Below are 20,442 nucleotides of genomic sequence, written 5' to 3'. Positions count from 1 at the left end.
CCTATCTGGGTGTGTCTCTCATGAATAAATAAAATCTTTAAAAAAAAAAAAAAGTATCTCTTTCAGGAATACATACTAAAAAACTCGAAAGGAAAAAAATACGTATTTGGAGTTTGGTTTACAATCACCATAGGTATGACTGGGGAGACAGACTTAACAGGATCACACCCTCCCTGGGAAGGGCAGGTGGAACTCGACACCTCCAGGCTCATTTTGTTCCAAACTTTCCATAATAAAAGAGAATTGTTGCTGCTGCCCCTCTGCTTTAAGGCTGCAACATCCCTGCCACAGGAGTGAAGGAAAGAAAGGAGGGTGGACCAGAGAACCTCCCCCCACCACACTCCAGGCAGGGGACCAGGTCTAGGCTGAAGGATTCCCAACCATTCCCCTGCAAATCCAGGCTGCCTCCCTCCTCTTTCAAGCCTGCTTTTACATAGTTTTCAAACCTCAATTAAAAAACACCCACCTCACACCCAGCTATGACAGGATTCAGGAGAGCCGGCCGCCAGCACCAGCCCACACGCTGCTGTGGATTGTCTGTAAAAGATAAGCACAGCATCGAAAGTCAGAGTTGAGAAACTTTTACAGTAATTCCACACAAAGCCTTTATGTCGGTTGGGTCTCCTGGCAAGGTAATGGGCTTCCAAAAAAGGAAAAAAAGATCACTGGTTGTGATCCTGGGGTTGCAGCCCCAAAGCGGTCACCCCTCTTGGTTTATTGAGGCCCTCTGGATCTCAGTTTCCTCATCTATAAAATAGAAACAGAGCCACCCCTTTCGTGGGTTTGTTAGGAGAGTAAAAGGAAGTCAGAGCCAAAAACACCCTTTGATAAATGAAAAGTGCCACCTGTCACATTCACAGTGTGGCTGCAGTCCTGTCCTCGCCCTACTCCCTACATAGCTTCACTCACCCTGCCTCCTCCTCCATCAAGTGTGACCCTGGCCAATAATATCACTGATAATAGAGTCATTCACATATCACTGATCAAAAAGTAGGTCACCAACCCTGCTCTGTGTGCCCAATAACCCTCCCGAGAGGACTGGGAGGCTGACAGCATCACCTCCCCTCCCCCGCGTGCAGCGGGGGCTCCGGGAGGACGGCATTCCCTGCCCCCTCCCTCTGTCTTTGGACTTGCTCTGGAGGCCCCGCAGGACAATGTATGCAAACACCTATGCAAGTGCCCCGGGGCTGGAGTGCACAGCCTGGTCCCGGTGGTGTGCTTTTCTGGGCTGGCCCCTCCTCATGGCAGCAGAGCAGATGATTGCCCTGGGTGGCCCTGCTGGGGACAGCGGGGTACAGGCCCTGGGGGGGCTTCCTGTCCCTGGCTGGGGGGCAGACACAGGGTCAGAGGAGCACCTGGGGCAGAGCTCCTCCCAAAAGCCCCATGTCCCAGCTCAGGTAGGCCACCAGGGCCCCAGGAAGCAGCCAGAAACTACTGGCTCTTCACCAGACAATGAGTGCACATTGACCGGCCAGGGCCTTGATTAATATTTGCAAAAGGAGCAAAGTAGAGAATTCATCTGGATTGAGGCGGGGCCTGGGGTATGTCAACAACCTCCGTGGCCTTGCTCTCTCAGGGATAGCCCAGGCAGAGAAACAGGCCTGATAAAGGTGATAGAACCTGAGACTGTGACCCCACTTGAGTGGGGAGGAATTTCCTTACTCGAGTCATGGAGGTATTATTTTTTTTTTGCCTCGCCTTCCCTTCTCCCAGATTTACACAGCATCTTGAACTCCTTCAACTTCCTTCCTATCTCTTCAGTCTCCTAACAGCTCTGCCCACCCAGAAGAGTAGATGTCAGCCCCACTGATAGTGAGGGACACTGAGGCTCCAAGACAACAAGAGCTTCACCCGAGGTCAGCAGCACAGCTGGACAAACCCTGGAGTCTCACCTGCCGGGGGCAGCACAAAGCCTATCCCAGGAAGTCTGGGGTCAGGTGCCATGGGTACTAGACAGGGGGGTCTTCTGGGCTGCACTAGAGGCCCTGACAGTCACTCTACCAGAGGAGAAAAAGGAAGAAACGCAAACCAGCTCTCCCGGGTAGGCAGGAGTGAGTGCCACTGGGTGGAAGGTGCACATCATTTGTTCATTTAAGCATTTAAAGGTGCCTCCTAAATCCCAGGACGTGAAGCCACACTGCATGGTGGCTCTTTGAGAACACCAGACCCAGCTGAATTCATGGCTGAGGTGGGGGGAGGTCAGAGCACCTCCAAAGCTTGCTTTCCTCACAAGCTCAAGTCACTTCTTTGAGCTGATGCTACTTCACCATCTCCCCTGCCTCCTGGCACAGAGAAGGGGACGGAGCAAGAGACCACTGGGTACTTAGTGGCCTTGACTCTGGTTTAAAAACCACAATGTTACTGGGCTCAGGTATTCAAACAAATGGTGTCCCTTCTGGCAGGGCCCTCAAAGGCTGCATACTCTCATCAATGAGGACCTTTAAGGAGGGTCACTTTTTGGAATGACCTTCCAAGCCAGCGTGGAACCGCCCAAGAAGACAGGCAGGCATCACTTGCCCACAGAGAAGACCAGCTGTGGCTGCAGGGCCCGCCTCTCCACACCTCACCCCGCAGTCCTGTCTGCAGAGCTGGCCATGGACATCATCACAATCTGGGAGCCCCGGAGGGCCAGGGAAGGGTCGGCACTGTGCCCCCACACTCCCTTCCCAGGGGCCCCCCTTTCACCTCTCCTACCACATGCTCAGTGACTCCACTCCACACTCACTACCCCTTCACCTATCAGCTCCGTCCCCTGGAGAAAGAATTCTGCCTCTCCTCTTCTTAAAACCATCCCCACCCCACTCCCATCTCTGAACCCACTTTCTCCCATTCCCATCTCTCCCCCTCTTGCCAAAGGCACCCCAGATTGCCAGTGACATAAGCCAGGCCAACCCCAACCTCTCTGCCCCATTTGATTCACAGCGGTGCTCCCTCACCGCTGGATTTTCCCACTCCCTATATACGTCTGACTCACAAATCCCATCTCTAGGTCTCATGGCTTGTCCCCAAAACCCTCACACTCGGTCCCAAGCCCCCACAGCAAGGCCAGCTGGGGCACACAGCTGTACCTTGGAGCCTGGCCCATGAGGAGCCTCAGCTGTTCATCTAGAGAAAGCATGTTGGTTAGCAGCTGCTCTCGCTGGTCTCAGAGGGGCTGGCCCTCTGTGCCCTACACAGCCGCCCGGGTGGTCTTTCTAAACCTTAAAACTGTCCCACCACCTAAAATTCTGCTGTCATTCCTTGGCACCCCGGGACAAGGTTCACAATCTCCGCCTGGCCTCTGAAGCTGTCTCCATCAGCAATTTCACGGCAGGGCGGGCACATGTACCCTTGAACGCACCCTCCTCACATTCATCCCCAGTCCAAGAGCGCCCATCAGCCAGCACCTGTGTGTCATTCACCTTTGCACCCCAGTACTGGCACCCTGCAGATGTTTGCTGAGAAGACGCAGAACGCTCAGGGCTGGAAATGGTCTCGGGGACCACAGGGCTCAAAGCAACTCAAGAGAGGTTGAGTAAGGGGCCCCAAGGTGAACCAGCCCCAGGCAGGGATGAGCTAACATCCCCACCTGAGCCATTCTCCCTGGCCAGGAACTGGGAGAACCAATCCTCTGGAAACGTCACCTGGAGCCCCACAGGTACCCTGTCAGCCTCAGATGACCTTGAGGCTGGGGCTTAAGGTCCACGTGAGCCCCAAACCAAGCCCCGTAGGGCAGGCAGGCCTGGCCCCGCAGTAAGATCTCGGCAAAACCAGCTGTTTGACAAAGTCAACGTCTCCTGCCGGCTGACAGCTCCCTCCTAAGTCTCACCGCCTGTCTAGGCCTCGGTCTCCTCCTCTGCAGAATGGCGCTACCTCGGCCTGCATGTGTAAGCGGCTGAGCTGGTCACCCTGACCCGTCCTCTGCCAGCGCAGGGGGCTGAGTCCCACGCTCTGCGATCCACTGGTGGCACCACCAAACTTTTGCTGACTTGTCCCCAGATCGCTGTCCCGGAGGAGGCTCCCGGCAGCGGGCGTCAGGCCCCTCCAAGCCGCGGGGGCAGAGCGGGGCCGGGGCCCAGGGTGGGGGTCGGCTGGGGGGCCGAGGGCGCGCCCCGGTTTGCATTCCAGGCGGCGCGCAGACTCGGGCCCCGCCGCCCCGCGCCCCGCGCCCCGCGCCCCGCGCCCCGCGCCCAGGCTTCCGCTTTCGGAGCCCCAAGCGTCGCTGTCAGACCTGGGCTTGTGCAAATAAACACACTCCAGGGAGGCTCCTCCGGGGACCCGAGCAGGCCCACCCTCTGGCTCCGGGGGTGGGGGGCGCCCGCTGCGCCGGGGGGGTGCAGCCCGGGGCTCCGGGGCGGGCCGGGGCGGCCCCGCGCGACTCACCCTGGGCGGCCGGGGGCGGCGCTCGCTGCGGCGGAGCTCGGCGGGACGGCAGGCCCCGTGCGCTCCCTCCAACCGGGGCGGGCGCACGGGGCGCGCTCGGCGGGGAGGGCAGCGGCTGCGCGGGCGGGCCCGGGGCGCGTGTGCAGGCGAGCACCTGGCCCGCTGCCCGCACGTGCGCCGCGCCCGCAGGTGCTCCGCCCGCCAGATGCCCCAGGCGGGGGCCCCCGGCCCGGCCCCGCGAGCCCCGGGCGCTCCCCGGCCCCCTGCCCCCGCCCCCGCCCCGGGCTGCGGCGCTGCGGGGGGCGGGGCCCCGAGGGATGGCCCCGAGGGATGGCCCCGGGCGCCCAGAGAAGAGCGCGCCGCGGGCGGGAGGCTGGCGGGCCCCGCGATGTCGCCCGTGCTGCTGAGCCTGGCCGCGCTGTGCTGGGGAGCCGTGTCCCCCGAGCCCGTAAGCCCCCCGCGCCCCTGTCCTGCGTCCCATCCCTGGAGCCCCGACCCTGCCCCGCACCCCCAGGCTCACGCGGGTTCGCGGAGGGCGGCTGGAAGGGCGCGACCCGGGGGGGGGGGGCATCCGGACCCGACCCCGCCAGTCATTCAGGCTCACTGAGGCCGGGCGTCCTCACCTCTGCAAAGGGGACAGTAAACCCAACTCAACTCCCTTGGGCCTAGCGAGGAACAGCGGCAGGGCTGGCAAGGCAGCAGCAAAGAGCCAGGCCCCTCGTAGGTGCTCAGTACTGTCACTCTGGCACCCCGGAGGTCCGCCCGACTCTGGGCACAGGCACTCCACCTCCAGTACCTCTGGCCTCGTTTGCCAGGTTGATTCCCACCGGGTGCCACGACCCTGGAGCAGGTAGTCTGGTGAACTCTGCCCTGCTTCCTTTTTTTTTTTTAAATCTTCTTTATTTATTTATTTATTTATGATAGTCACAGAGAGAGAGAGAGAGAGAGAGAGAGAGAGAGGCAGAGACATAGGCAGAGGGAGAAGCAGGCTCCATGCAGGCAGCCCAAGGTGGGTTTCAATCCCAGGTCTCCAGGATCCCGCCCTGGGCCAAAGGCAGGCGCTAAACCGCTGGGCCACCCAGGGATCCCTGGCCTGCTTCCTTTCTTCCCCAGGTGCCTTCTTGAAGGATTGAGGGAATCTTCCGGGTGAAGAAAAATCTTTCGAAAAAGCCTTTGAAATGTGTGAAACTATACCCCTGCCCTCTTAGCCTAGCATAGAGGATAAAACACGGTGGTTACTTGTTGATGGTTATGGAGAGATTAACCCCATTCGTGTGCCCTGATGTCTCCAGCTACTATACTATCCTTGTTGCTTTGCTTCTTCCTAACATCTGTCTCACCAGCCCTTTGACAGGAACTCAGCTCCTACGATGGTGGCCTATTCAAAAAAATCATGATGTTATTTGCAGTTCAGCTGTTAAAAAGACAAAGATGAGGGACTAACAAACCCAGGTTACTTAAACCCATCAAAAGTCTGGCCTTCTTTCTTACAAGATGTTTGGAAATGTTCAGGCTGAGAGGGATCGGATTGCAGACGGGTGGCCTTTGAGCGTATAGGGTCTTGTCACTGAAACTTGCTGCAGCCTAAAATTTAACTATTTTAGGTCCAGCATTTTATTCCAAAATGAAAGTAGTGATTATTCTTTTCCTTAAAAAAATATGAGCCATTACCTCCAAAGGATATAGTATTGGCCTTTCTTGAACACTTATCAGGGTCCACTTATCACACTGATAAGTGTCCAAGAAAGTATTTATTTTTTGAAGAGCTCTTTTAAAAAGATAACATGAAATTACAGTGAGATCTTAGGTGAGTCCTTTTGTATCAGAGGAGGAATGTTTGAAAGACCCTGGAAAGGCACCATGGACTGCATTTATAGCTTCTGTTTATTGTCTTAGCACAGCTTAACCCTTCACCTGGGGAGAATCAGTAAGTCCTCTGGATGGTCCTGAAAATCTGCAGTTGAAAGGTGGAGTGTGAATGCGGGCACCTGGGTGGCTCAGGTCATGATCCCAGGGTGCTGGGAGCAAGTCCCATATCGGGCTCCCTGCTCACTGGGGAATCAGCTTCTCCCTCTCCCTCTGCTGCTCCCTCTGCTCGTGCTCTCTCTCAAATACATAAATAACATCTTAAAAAGAAAACCACAATAGGGGGATCCCTGGGTGGCTCAGCGGTTTGGCACCTGCCTTTGGTCCAGGGCACGATCCTAGAGTCCCGGGATCGAGTTCTGCATCGGGCTCCTGGCATGAAGCCTGCTTCTCCCTCTGCCTGTGTCTCTGTCTCTCATGAATAAATAAATTAAATCGAAAGAAAGGAAAGAAAGAAAGAAAGAAAGAAAGAAAGAAAGAAAGAAAGAAAAGAAAAGAAAAGAAAGAAAACCACAACAGAGTATGAAGCTGCCTTCATGATGGTCCAGAGTCACCCCTGCATACAGCAGGGGATGGGGGCAGGCACAGAGAGGGGTAGAGACCTACCTCTAGTTTTTTTTAAGTGAGCAGACTTGAGGATCAGGTATATGATAGCTAATCTCAGGTCCACCATAGCCCACAATGGGCCAGCTTAGTCTCCCCCAAACTGAAGTGGAACCAGCCCACCTATTCTCTGAAAGTTTGCCACTTGTATATGAATTTTAAGAAAAACAATGGTGTTTTGTCTAGTTGGCAAATGAAGGTTTACTCTTTGCTAGCATTTAACATGATACTTTGTTTCTTTCTCTCTTGCAGACGATTCAGTGTGACTCTGAACCCGGTAGGTGTGCTAGGAAATGGGTATTTGGAGCTTTACACTGTCAGAACAGTTCGACTTTTGGGGGGCCCAAGTCCAGGCAGTGGGTCATTGGAGACCAGGGACAGGGCGAAACATCGCTTTGTTAGCTGATTTGGATGAACCGCTTCCTGGGAAGGCAGAGTTCCCAGCATGTCAGATGCTTTGTCTTCCTGGCCAGGAAGAGGGGCAGAGGCCCGGCAGAGATCCTCTTTCAGCGTAGGAAGTGAGGCCTGCCACTCCCGGGGGACCAAGTGCAGTGACAGGGAGGCCCCTCACAGTGGAGAACAGGAAGCAAATGTTTTAGAGAAGGAGGGTTTGCGATGGTAAGGGTGGGCTGGAGGAGCGGTGGTGCTGGCAAGGACTAGGAGGCAGGAGGCGGAGTTGTGCGGGCAGCAGGCGGGGTCCAAGGCTGAGGCCTGGGGAAGGCAGAACTGACCTCACAAGCACGTCAGATGCTCATGCACCAGCGTATGGAGTGGTCTGAGGGCCCTTAGGTTTGGGGCCAGGCGGTTGGGCATGTCCTCCGCCACGAGTCGGCCGGCCCTAAGAAATGTCTGGCCTGGCCTGCCTTAGCCAGAAGAGATGGCTTGTGAATGATGGGTCACGGGGGGTCACCTGGAGGAGATGGCATTGGACTGGGCCAGGAGGAGAGTGTCACAGGCAGTTTTGCCTCTTCCCAGGACCGTCTCCAGAGTGGATGGTCCGACACACTCTGACCCCGGGAGACTTGAGGGACCTCCAGGTGGAACCTGTTAAAAGCAGTGCTGCAATGGAGGACTATTCAATTTTGATGAATATAAGCTGGAGACTCCGGGCAGATGGTAAGTTTGGTTCAAGCAATAAAGCCTGCAGTGTTTACTAAAGCAGCCAAGTACAGACTGTGTGACCCGTTAATTCCACCCCTGGCATACACCGGACAGAACAGATATAAAAGTGCACCAAAAGCCACATACGGGTTTGCTTTCCATGGCGTCAGTTACCTGTGGTCAACCTCAGTGTGGAAGCAGGTGATCATTCTCCTGACATATCTTCCGAAGGTCAGTAGGAGCCTAACACCGTATCGTTGTATGATATATTCACCTTCATTCACCTTACTTTGCCTCATCACGTAGAAGGGCAGGTACAGTACAAGAGATGCTTTCAGAGAGACCGCATTCACGTAACTTTTGTTACTATTGTTATAATCATTCTATTTTATTACTAGTTATTGTTTATATCTAGCTGTGCTTGATTTATAAGCTCAATCATACATATGTATGTATAGGGAAAAAATGGTACGTATAAAGTTCAGTACTATCCACAGTTTCAGGCATCCACTGAAGTCTTGGAACATATCCTATGTGGATAAGGGGCCGGGGGAAGGCTACCGTACTAGTTTATTCCTAGTAGCATTATTCATACCAGCCAAAAAATGGAAGCATGATCTGCCTGACGGTAGCATTGGAATCACAAAACCATTCTAATGCAGTAATGAGCATGAATGATCTGTATCTAACACTGTATGGATGAATCTAACAAACCTAAGAAGTCAGGACCAAGAGTCCACATTCACATCTGAATGCAGCACTGAATTTTTTTTAATGTTTCTCTTTTTTTAAAAGATAGATTTATTTATTTATTTGTTTATTTGTTTATTTATTTATTCATTCATTCATTCATTCATGAGAGATACAGAGGGAGAGAGAGAGAGAGAGAGAGAGAGAGAGAGAGGCAGAGACACAGGCAGCGGGAGAAGCAGGCTCCATGCAGGGAACCTGATGTGGGACTCGATCCTGAGACTCCAGGACCACATCATGGGCTGAAGGCGGTGCTAAACCACTGAGCCACCCGGGCTGCCCATGAATGCAGCACTGAATGGTTAGAAGTCAGAGTAGTGGTTACTCTTGGGTAGGGAGTGACTGACCGGATATATGATTTGCAGGCCTACGCTGTTTCTTGGCCTGGGTACTGGCTACATGAATGTGACAACTCATCACACGGTCAACTTAGGATTCGTGTACTCTTCTGTATGTTATGTTACATTTCATGGAAGAAAAAAATAAAAAAAAAAAACAGAATAAGTGCAGAGATGAGCCCCCTCCAGGTTTAGGGGAAGTGCTGGCTCAGGTACAATACTTTTCTGTTTCCCAAATGGCACCATGAAAGTCCTGGCATTTCCCCAAGGCAGCTTGGGGAAATGTTATTTCCATGAACCCATCCTGGGGGCCAAAAGCCCATAACTCTGGTTTCCACCCACTCAGTTCAGTTAAATTCCATCGGGTCAGGAATCTGGGAGTGCCTGGCACAGAGAGGTGAGGCAGCCACAGTTTCCAGGCAGTAGGGTCCTGGTGCGTGGGGGAAGGTGGGGAGGCACGCACAGGCACAGGGGCGCTGTGCTCAGTGTCAGGGGTGTCTGGGAAGGGGCTATGCTCCCATGGGTGGGATGCATGCAGGGGGAGCAGGAGAGGGCCCTTTTAAGTGGTGCAGTAAGGCAGTGGCCCTGTGCCTAGCACAGAGTGAGTACCTGCATTTGTTAGTTGTTCTAGGGAAGCCGGTCCTTGAAGGAGTAGTGAGCCTTAGTGAGGCAGAGAGCACGCGGAGAGAAGGGATGCTCAGAACTGGCATGGTTTGGTGATGATGCTCTGTGGGGCGAGGGCTGTTCCTCTTAACAGACACCCACAGAGTGCAGAGCTGGAGTCCGCTTTGCAGGATCCTGTGACACTGAGATTCGCCTGTGAAGAGAAAAGAGCTTGGGCTTCAGCTTGAATCCATATGTACTGCTGAGGAGCTCCGTAAGCCTGGGTGGAGCTCCCCAATGTCCCCCAAGTCTCGCTCACTGCATCTGTACACAGGGGCCGACCATGGTGTCCAGTTTATGGGGCCATTGTGAATAGGAAGTGAGATGAGTCATGTACATGCTCCAGGAAGTGAGATGAGTCATGTACATGCTCCAGCATCATGCTGGCCTCGTGGTAGGTGCTAAACAGTTGCCCTCTTGCCTGTCTCTGCAGCCAGCATTCGCTTGTTGAAGGCCACCAAGATCTGTGTGACAGGCAAGGGCGACCACCAGTCCTACAGCTGCGTGAGGTGCAATTACACAGAGGCCTTCCAGACTCAAACCAGACCCTCTGGTGGCAGAGTGAGTGCACTGAGGCACCTGGGTGTTGTTAAAGCTAGCCCCTTTGCTTGGGGTGGGGATGCAGGGGTTGGGGTGGGGGGCTGGGGGTGATGTGTCGGACACCTAGGCTGCTGAGCAGGATGCCTGGCCACTTCTAGCCTGTGTGCCTTGGGCAAGTCAGTAGCTCTGGGCCTCAGTTTCCCCATCAGCAAAGAGAGGGGGGAGCTGAACTGAAATTCTATCCTGGCTCTAAAAGTTTACACTTCTCCCATTCTGTGGCTTACCCTGGCAAATTGCGTGGCCTACATTCCTGTAGTGGACAGTTATAAATGAAAAGGGCAGTACACAAAGGTCTATATTTCTGCCCTGCAGTGTTTTAGAGATTCAGGGGTTCTTTGCCTTGCCTTTCAGTGGACGTTTTCCTACATAGGCTTTCCTGTAGAGCCCAACACACTCTACTTCATTGGAGCCCACAATATCCCCAACGCAAATATGAATGAAGACCCCCCTTCCATGTCTGTGAACTTCACCTCAGCAGGTAAACTCTTCTCAGTCCTCTGTCATCCTGTCTTGCTGGGATGCTTGCTGCGGGGCATGTGCTTTGGTCCAGAGAAGCTGGAGTGCCCTGGACAAGGCATTTGGACTCGCTGAGTCTGCTTTCCTCCTGTGTGACACAGATGTAGTAAACCTAGGCTGGATCACCCGTTCGGTACGCCAGTCCTGTGCTCTGTCTCTGGCGAAGCATCCAAGCCAAATGGGGCCATTGTCCAATTGCTTGCTGTGCTTTGAGCTTGTGGTCCAGGGTGTTCCAGCTTTCTCCATGAGACCAGCCTCATTTTGAAAAATAGAAATGTCTTGCTTTGGAATAAATTTGCAAAGATAATACAAAGAATTGTGTAGATGTCCAAAGAATTCCCATAGGGCTCTCACCCAGTGTCCCTCATCATTAACCTGTGACATCACCGTGGTATATTTATCAAAACTAAGAAACCAACATCGGTACACTTCTATAAACTATACTGCAGACTTGATTGGGATGTTGCCTGCTTTTCCATGAATGCCCGCTTTCTGTTCCAGACACATTTAGTCCTGGTGTCTCCTGTGTCCCCTGGTCAGTCACAGGCTTCGAGTCTTTCTTTGTTCTTCATGACCGTCTGGAGTGCTGGCTAGGCCTCTTGCAGAATGTCTAGTCTGGGTTTGTCTGATGTTCATCTCATGATTAGCCTGGGGATGTGTGTTTTTGGAGAGATACTGCAGAGGTAGAGTGTCCTCCCTGCCAGCGGGGGTGGATGACATCCACATGATCGCACTGGTATCTGCCAGCTATCTCCATTGTAAATCTACTGACTCTCCATTTCTCTACTCTAGTTTTTGAAGCAAGTGACTGAATCTGCGTCACTCTGGGGTACGGCTGTGGAGAAGGGGCAGTATTTACATATATTATCAAACCTCATTTTCAAAGGTTTGAGTCTCCTAGGGATCACAGATGCTATTCTGATAAAGATTGTATTTAAATTAGACTCTGGTTATCACTTCATGCGTAATCTTCTGTTTAACAGTCAAATGTTAGGTTCCATTTAAGTTTGCTATCTTACCTCACATCTTCAGTGTTCTGGCAATTTGTTACAAGTGTGGTAATCCTGTGCTGTGTGTGCCTGTTGGCAAGGGATTGGAGCAGAGATACCTTTTTCTAAAACGTAAAAACTTTCCTCCGCATCTCCAGGCTGCCTAGACCACATAATGAAATACAAAAAAAAGTGCATCGAGGCAGGTAAGTAAACACAGTGTTTGCTTTTGTTATTAGAAGAAACTGGATCCAATATGGCTCAATCCGTCTCCCATGAAGAAACTGAGGCCCAGAGCAGAGGAGTTATGTGTCCAAGTTGCACAAAGAGGGCTGATCCCAGCACTGTGCCCGCTGAATCAAGCAGCCTGTCCAGAGAAGGACCGACCCTGAGTAGATTTAGATAGTGAGCAACAGTCACAGAAAAACACCCACTACCTCGGGTGAAATGAACATTTCTGCCCACACTGCACTTTTGGTGGTGCTGATGGAAGGCCCCCCCTGACCGGAGGGGGGTCTCTAAGTCCTTTCACCTGCTCAGACAGCAGTACCACTGACCTCTGGCCATGGGGGCCCTGTGAACTTCCGTTTGGGTTAGCAAATATTCAAAGTGGAAGTGTTAGCTATAAGTGACCTAGATGCATATTCTCAACCTGTGTCATCAATGGGGTTCACCTCTCACATGCCAGACTACTAGAACCTGCCACTAGTCCCTTCAGGATCATCAGTCCCAAATGTCCACTTTCCAATTTAGGATTTAGAAAGGGTGTGTGTAAATTTCTGGGAAATATGGTCTTGTGATGCTAATGAGGCTAGAGCTTTGTACTTTCTCTCTTGCCTCCCCACAAGAGATCTGGACTATGGAGGGCACGGTGGGTGTGAGGAGCTCTGAGGGACTTCAATCAGTCCTAAACCTCCACTCTTAAGACAGCTCTGAGCTAGGGCATGAAATGCTCTCCCAGGTGGGGAAAACAATGCACGCTATCATCTCTCGTGTTCCTGGAAATAAACCTGGGTGCTGATTTGCAAGTCACAACCATCAGCTGACTTTTTCTCGTAGAGTAGGCCTCTCAGAGTATCTGCTAAGCGTTGAGGCATTTCCTTATTCCTTCACATCCAGTAAAGCCAGCAGAATGGTCTCCTGGGACTCAGAATGTTCTAGTAGCTGTAGTCCTGATCCTGAATTCACTTGCTCTGTAATCTTAGACATGTCTTCTGGCCTGTAGCTCCTCCTTCCCATCCTGGAAAGGAGAAAATACTGACCCTACTAGCTTAACTCAAAATGGATGTTGAGAACAGGCGGGAGTACTAGAACCCCATCTGTGCCTCCCACACCCCCAGCCCAGGGAAGTTATCTTACGCAAAGCAGAGACGTGGGGCTGCTAAACATTCTTGGGCAGCAGGTACCAGCGATTAATAGAAAATATACTGCAGTGGAGCCCGAATCTCTTGGATGCATGTATGCCTGAGGACTTAGACTTGTTTTGGTCAAGCCCTTTGGGGGACTTAAATGAGGGGCAGTTTGCAACTCCATCAATGTGATTCTCTCTTGACTCAGGAAGTCTGTGGGATCCAGACATCACTGCTTGTAAGAAGAACGAGACGACGGTAGAAGTGAATTTTACAACCAGCCCCCTTGGAAACAAATACATGGCTCTCATCCAAACTAACATTGTAATTGGGTTTTCTTACATGCTGGAGGTACTTCTTCATTTCCTACCACCACCTCCATCCTCAGCCTCCAGCCTTCCTCACCTTCTTGACAAAAAACGTAGAAGCTCTAGGATTCCTCAGACAAGCCCTCAATTTTAACAGAGCGCAGGGACTGTCCGTTGTCCAAATGTCCTGAGCTATTTTGATTCATTCAGCAGAGAAAGACAAGTCTCTGGGACATCCCTGGAAATGTCCCTGAGAATCTAACACCAACAAAAAGTAGGTATTTCAGAAACGAATGCTTGTTCACACAGAGTCTAGTGAATTGAGGGTCAGTTTGGGAAAGGCAGTTTCTCCACTGGCTGTATGGCTATGTGTGTGTTGTCCTCACTCGGACGGCTCACGGTTCTCGATTTTGTCTCACTTAACCTGCACCAGAACCAACCCCCAACTCGAGCTTCGGTGGTGATCCCAGTAACCGGGGAAAGTGAAGGTGCTGTGGTCCAGGTAAGGTTCCACGGGGGGTTTGGGGCAGGCAGGGGCACACGGAAAGGGCTGGTTCACGTTACCGCTTCCATGTGCTCCCTCCCCAGCGAAGTCCTGTTACAGAGGCCAGGGCAGGAGGCTGACCTCAGGGTCATGAGCCCTTTTGCTTTTATTTTTTAATGTTTTTTATTCATTTATTTATTTTAAAGATTTTATTTATTTATTCATGAGAGACAGAGAGAGAGAGAGGCAGAGACACAGGCAGAGGGAGAAGCAGGCTCCATGCAGGGAGCTTGATGTGGGACTCGATCCCGGGTCTCCAGGATCACGCCCTGGGCCGAAGGTGGTGCTAAACCGCTAAGCCATCCAGGGATCCCCTATTTTTTTTAATGTTTTTTAAAAAATATTTTGAGAGAGAGAGAGAACAAGCAGAGTGGCAGGCAGAGGGAGAGGGTGAAACAGGCTCCCTGCTGAGCAAGGAGCCCAACCTGGGGCTCAATTCCAGGACCCTGGGATCATGACCGAAGCTGAAGGTGATGTTGTTGTTGTTTTTTTTTTTCTTTTTAAGATTTTTTTTATTTACTCATGAGAGATGCAGAGAAAGAGGCAGAGACACAGGCAGAGGGAGAAGCAGGCTCCCCACAGGGATCCCAATGCAGGACTCGATCCCAGACCCGGGGATCATGCCCTGAGCCAAAGGCAGATGCTCAACTGCTGAGCCACCCAGGCGCCCGCCCTTTGACTCTTATTCATGGCTGTTGACTTTCCATTTTTAGTCACAGAGCCTCAGGGTAATTCTGAGACAGGAGTACCATTTAATTCTCCCAACTGCAAAATGAAGCAACAAAGGATTTGAAATCAGGTTTGGGTTGTGATCGGTGTACCAACTTTGAAGGGTCAGCTGCCTGTCCTCTCAGGGCCACCACTGACTCAGCTGGAAAACAGGAAGTTGGATCAGAGATGCTCTCGGGTCTCTTTCAGTTCATGATGTGGGGACAGGAGGGTCATGGTGGGACACAGCCATGCCCGAGATACAAGCTTTTGTTTCTCATTCCCTGGAACATAAAGGCAGTACTCAGACATGCCAGAGGGAGCAGATACCTGTCAGCACCCCTGGCCGTACCCCTTTTCCAGGGAATTAGGCTTTTCTATTCCCAGGGGACCTATCTGTCAATAGCTCTACTGCTCTGGGTTTTTTTTAGAGGAAATATTTGTATATGTATGGGATGTGACCTAACCCTTTTAGATAAGGAAACCAACATGTTAGCAACATGTACAAAGTTTAGGCTCACAATTCAGGAGTCAGAGCATGTTTGGTCTTGAGTCATTTTTTTTTTTTTTTTTTAAGATTTATTTATTCATGACAGACCAAGAGAGAGGCAGGCTCCCTGTAGGGAGCCCGATGTGGGATTCGATCCCTGAACCTGGGATCACGCCCTGAGCTGAAGGCAGATGCTCAACCACTGAGCCACCCAGGCATCCCTGGTTTGGATTTTAAGGTTTTTTTTATGAAAGTGTGACCAAGGGAAAAAGTGTCCTCTTACAATGCTGGGGGTGGGGGTGCAGTTCAAACCAGAAGAGAAAGGGTAGAGGCGTTTTCGGTGGAAGTAGGCATTCTGCTCAGGTCTTGCTCTGAAGCATGATGGTAATTTGCTGAGCCTCCTGTTTTTCCCTCAGCTGACTCCGTATTTCCATACTTGTGGCAATGACTGCATCCGACGCAAAGGGACAGTTGTGCTTTGCCCACAAACAGGTATCTCTCTCTTTCCCCCTGGATAGTCGTAAGTGCCCAGCCATTTCCACCGGGTCATCAGAGAGGTTCAGGGCTTCAGGGGCCCACTGGCCACCCCACTCAGCGTGTGCCAGGGCGCATGCCTGTCCTGCGTGAGAGTGAGAGCTGGGGTGCAGGGGCAGATGTTGAGGCCGTGCCAGAGGGCCCGTCACCTGAGAATGAAGGCTTTATTTAGGAATTCACTGCAAGATCCTTTATAAAACAGGATACACACATGAAGTGGGGAAGTGGGGAAAAATAAACAGTGCAAAATGGATGCGGAGAGCACTACGAGGACTAGCTGGGAAGTCAGTGGTGTTAGAGGACTGAGTATGTAAGGTGCATGTCACTGCAACTCTGATCTTCTGACCAGTCGCAGTGGCCCTGGCCTGTTACTGTACCTTGGTGTGGTCACACAGCCAACATTTGGATAACAAATTAGGAATACTGGCCCCAAAAGACACGCCTCACTGGTGCCTGAGAGCAGCATATTTGGGAAAACGTCTCTCTGGATTCGGAGACGTTAGTTCTCTCATTACAGATAAACAAAATGTTCCCAGAACTAGCTTGAGGTGGAGTCAAAAGTTAGAAAGTGTTATTCTTAGAAACTCAGCTGAACAAACTGACAACCCAGGTGCCTGATAATGCTGACTTCTGTGTGGGCACAGTGCCTATGGGTTTCTGAGCTTACCTGACCGACATTCCTGCGGGGGGGGGGGGGGGGTAGCATTACCCCGTTTGCCAGTCTAACAAAACAGCCTTTGAAGATGGCATCTGTGTATACTATTAAGTAACCATGCCCAGAATAACCTCAATTCATCACAACAAAAAAACTGAATACAAACTCTGGTTACCACAGTGATAACGCCTTCATATATGTGGAGTAAGACACCCAAGCCAATTTAGGGGAATTTCTTTCTTTGCGGGAGGGGGGGGGGGTACTTTCTTAACCTCTTGGGTCCCTTATCCCTTCTGACAATCTAATGAGTGGCCTGTACACTGCGGAAAAATGCACCAATCTGCAGACACCCTAGCGATATTCTGTTTTGTTTTAAAGATTTTATTTATTCAGGAGAGACACACAGAGAAAGGCAGAGACATGAGAAGAGGGAGAAGCAGGCTCCCCATGGAGAGCCTGACTCGGAACTAGATCCCAGAACTCCAGGATCATGCCCTGAGCTGAAGGCAGATGCTCAACCACCAAGCCACCCAGGCATCCCTAGACTGTTGGTTTTATAGGAATCTAACCTATATAGAGTGAAAATCTTAGTTTCCAAATAGAAGATAAATATGGTTTTGCTGAAGGTAAATAAACTTTTGTTTTCTCCAGGCAGAAGCATATTGGGTGGCTGGCTGCCTCTCTTCCTCTCAGCTCTGCTAGTAGCCACATGGGTGCTGGTGGTTGTGATCTATCTAATGTGGAAGCATGGTAAGTGTTACAATTCAGTTCTTTAAAACAACCCAAATGTGAATTTTTTTTTTTTTTTTTTTTTAAAGAGGATTCTTCTTGAGGCAATCCCATTTTGGTGTTACGACAAGAGTCAGGTAGCACTGATGTAACGCCATAGAGCTTTCCAAAAATACCCATCAGTACCCAAGTACAGATGACCGGGTCACATTTGCCAAGGCAGAGCAGGGATGAGGACCTCAATCTGGTCACTACCACTGGTTTATCTTTTATCATGAGGCATCTAAAAGGACAGCAATGAGCAAAAGATAGCTAATAAATTGCATTTTGCCTGTAATAGGTACTCCAAGCTAGTTCCTTTTTTTTTTTTTTTTTTTTTTAAGATTTATTTATTTATTCATGAGAGACACAGACTGAGAGAGAGAGGCAGAGACACAGGCAGAGGAAGAAGCAGGCTCCTCACAGGGAGCCCGATGCGGGACTTGATCCCGGATCCCGGGATCATGATTTGAGCTGAAGGCAGGCGCCCAACCACTGAGCCACCCAGGTGTGCCTAGTCCCACTTTTTAAAAATAATTCTAACATGCATAAGAACACCACACACTTGAATCTATGTATTTGAGACCTTGCCAACACTCAAGACACTGAGGATTTGAATACGGAAACCAAAGAGTATTTATACAGATACCTGAAAACTTCTGCTTCTCCTCTTCACATGGAGCCAAATCTAAACGTACCCTCTGAGTTATTTGTGATGTTGTGCCTAGAACAAGGTTAACCTCATAACTTTAGTACGGAAGCCATGTGGAACGCTGACCTTGGGAATACTTCTATTCAGGGAACATGCTTGGCCTGTTATTAAGTTATAGTACTTTCACATATAGTTTCTGTTCTTAGAGCACATACAAAATTCCAGTTCAGTTCCAGCTGAAATGGGCTACCAGCTAACCTTATGCAACCACAAAGAAACTTTACCACCTGCAGATAGAAGATGGACCAGTTACCGAGTTGACGTAACTCAAAATGTGATGTGAAGGACAGGTCAGGTGACCCTGGCCCTGTTTATATAGGACACTAAGAATAGTACAGTTACAACCACCTACCTAAAACAAAGTACCTCAAGCTGAAAAGATATGGCTTAAGAGGACTGATTTAGTGATCGGGACTTGGAAAATACATCTTTTAAAGCATCTTTAAGGTCTAAACATCAGTGTCTTTCAGGCGATACATTCAAAATGAACACTGGGGATATTTCCTCTCTGGCAGTAACAATGTCCCTGGTGCTCCACCAGCATCCCCTAGCAAGGGATCATTTCTTAATAGTGGTTCAGACCAGAGTGAAAGCCTACTGTTTGTGGCTCACAGAGAACAAATGCTTTCTCTCCCCACAGAAAGGACCAAGAAGGCTTCCTTCCCTACTACCACGCTACTGCCCCTCATTAAGGTTCTTGTGGTCTACCCATCTGAAATATGTTTCCATCACACAGTTTGTTACTTCACTGAATTTCTTCAAAATCATTGCAAAAGTGAGGTTATCCTTGAAGAATGGCAGAAAAAGAAAATAGCTGAGATGGGTCCAGTGCAGTGGCTTACCACTCAGAAGAAAGCAGTTGATAAAGTCATCTTCCTTCTTTCCAATGATGTCAGCTCCAATTGTGATAACACCTGTGGCCAGAGGGAGGGCAGCCCGCACGAAAGCTCCCAAGACCTATTCCCCCTGGCCTTTAACCTCTTCTGCAGCGATCTGAGAAGCCAGACTCCTCTTGACAAATACATGGTAGTCTATTTTAGGGATACTGATACCAAAGACGAATACAGTGCGCTCAGTGTCTGCCCCAAGTACCACCTCATGAAGGATGCTGCTGCTTTCTGTACAGAACTCCGCGTCAAGCAGCCAGTGTCAGGAGAAAAGAGACTGACGGCCTGTTTCCTATAGCCCACCCATGAGAAATGAGGGGCCTTGAAGCCTTCTTACCCACAGGGGGAAAGTATCTCAGATGATTCTGAAGGTTCCTGTATGGGCTACATGCAGGAAATATTTTATATACACCTGCTTTATGTAGCAAGAAAAACAGGATTCAAAACAATACATATGCCTTAGTTTAATTAGAACTTTTATGCCAATGAAACTGTTACAAATACTAACTTCTGTTGCATTAACTGAAGGACAGAAACTAAATTTATAAAGCTAAATCAACTTCATACCTAAAAGTCAAGGAGACTTAAAATGCAGAACTAAAACCACTGATAACAACAAAGCATCTTCCAGGAGACCATCCAGTCTTGAACAGCCCACGCACTGCACTGTAAGCAAAATTATTTATTTCTGTGACATTCTGAACTTGTTAGTGAATACCAAATTTAAGAAAACCTTTGCTCCTTCACCAGTAACTTCATAGGTGAAAAACCCTCTATTATATACAAAAGCTATTTTAAAGAAAACAGAATAGGTAATAACAAGCTGAACTCCTCTTTGCTGACCAGATGATATAGTATATGTATAGCCATTTGTATTATCTGGCACTTGCATAGGACCTTCCTGCCCTGAACTAGATTCATGTCCTATCTGATTCTTGTACAGGTGACTTTTAACATGAATACCAACATCCATTACCTGCAGACCTAATGTCTACTTTGGCCCAGTTATCTTTAAGAGGTTATTGTAAGCGTTGAGTTTCTTGGTGAATATGTAACTTTTCCTGTTCAAAACACAATTCCTGCTCCATCGAAAGTCAGCCCTCTTGAAATAATTAGGCTTTTTATAAATGGAATTATAATGGTTTGCTGAATAAAAAATTACCAAGAGCTAGAAATGTATGGTATTTAAAGTCTCCCAACTTCTTTTTATAAAAGAATCTTTTTATAGATTCTTTTAGAATTCTTTTAGAGATTACCAAGAGGCCATTTATATTAGCACACAATTTTTCTAGGAATGCTTGTCTCTCTCACACAGTGCAATACTGAATCTGCCCTAGAATGTGGATCAGCTTTTGGTGGATAACTTTTAAAATGTATTTGTGAAGTGTTAAAGCTAACCTTAAGGGATCCCTGGGTGGCGCAGCGGTTTGGCGCCTGCCTTTGGCCCAGGGCGTGATCCTGGAGACCCGGGATCGAATCCCACGTCAGGCTCCCGGTGCATGGAGCCTGCTTCTCCCTCTGCCAGTGTCTCTGCCTCTCTCTCTCTCTGTGTGTGACTATCATAAATAAATAAAAAATTAAAAAAAAAAATTTTTAAAGCTAACCTTAAAGGGACAGGTCTTACAGATAAAACAAAAACCAAAATAAGGAAGCACAGAATGAAAACTCACCATGTCCAACTTCACAAGCAGACACTTGG

The 20,442-nt window shown here is 50.0% G+C and overlaps 2 protein-coding genes across 10 annotated transcripts in view; one reads left to right on the top strand and one right to left on the bottom strand.

The window, feature by feature from the left end:
- CHDH (choline dehydrogenase) overlaps nucleotides 1-5,132 on the bottom strand; it is a 39,291-nt gene extending 34,159 nt beyond the window's left edge. For 2 of the 6 annotated variants that reach the window (XM_072720771.1, XM_072720769.1), the window contains exons 1-2: nucleotides 4,986-5,132; nucleotides 467-537 (exon numbers count right to left, since the gene is read on the bottom strand). The gene's annotated coding sequence lies outside the window, so the exon portion shown is untranslated. Of the gene's footprint in view, nucleotides 1-466; nucleotides 538-3,808; nucleotides 3,935-4,362; nucleotides 4,504-4,985 lie in introns of those variants that run through there. The other 4 variants (XM_072720767.1, XM_072720766.1, XM_072720770.1 and 1 more) reach the window with 2 other exon arrangements.
- Nucleotides 3,360-19,918, top strand: IL17RB (interleukin 17 receptor B). 4 transcript variants are annotated; one of them, XM_072720773.1, is made up of 11 exons: nucleotides 3,360-3,866; nucleotides 7,084-7,108; nucleotides 7,807-7,947; nucleotides 10,117-10,244; nucleotides 10,635-10,761; nucleotides 11,947-11,994; nucleotides 13,346-13,488; nucleotides 13,879-13,947; nucleotides 15,604-15,679; nucleotides 17,028-17,126; nucleotides 18,497-19,918. In XM_072720773.1, exons 1-11 carry the CDS (start codon nucleotides 3,843-3,845, stop codon nucleotides 19,039-19,041), a joined length of 1,425 nt encoding a protein of 474 aa, XP_072576874.1. In that variant the 5' UTR covers nucleotides 3,360-3,842; the 3' UTR covers nucleotides 19,042-19,918. The 4 variants fall into 4 exon arrangements, with proteins under 4 accessions (XP_072576874.1, XP_072576875.1, XP_025842081.2 ...); XM_072720774.1 differs by having other exon boundaries at nucleotides 3,553-3,637; XM_025986296.2 differs by lacking the exon at nucleotides 3,360-3,866 and adding an exon at nucleotides 4,532-4,810 and having other exon boundaries at nucleotides 13,346-13,461.
- Nucleotides 19,919-20,442: the final 524 nt, after the last annotated feature.

The sequence above is a fragment of the Vulpes vulpes genome, chromosome 9, assembly GCF_048418805.1.
Source record: "Vulpes vulpes isolate BD-2025 chromosome 9, VulVul3, whole genome shotgun sequence".
In the NCBI taxonomy this organism is placed as follows: Eukaryota; Metazoa; Chordata; class Mammalia; order Carnivora; family Canidae; genus Vulpes; species Vulpes vulpes.
This window is presented reverse-complemented; position numbering and strand designations above follow the sequence as displayed.

Excerpts from the sequence above, each read along its gene's own strand:
- IL17RB (XM_025986289.2), top strand. The coding sequence starts at position 4,568 with ATGCCCCAGGCGGGGGCCCCCGGCCCGGCCCCGCGAGCCCCGGGCGCT. Across the intron at positions 7,948-10,116 it reads CTGGAGACTCCGGGCAGATG|CCAGCATTCGCTTGTTGAAG; the intron begins GTAAGTTTGGTT and ends CTGTCTCTGCAG. Across the intron at positions 13,489-13,878 it reads GGTTTTCTTACATGCTGGAG|AACCAACCCCCAACTCGAGC; the intron begins GTACTTCTTCAT and ends AACCTGCACCAG.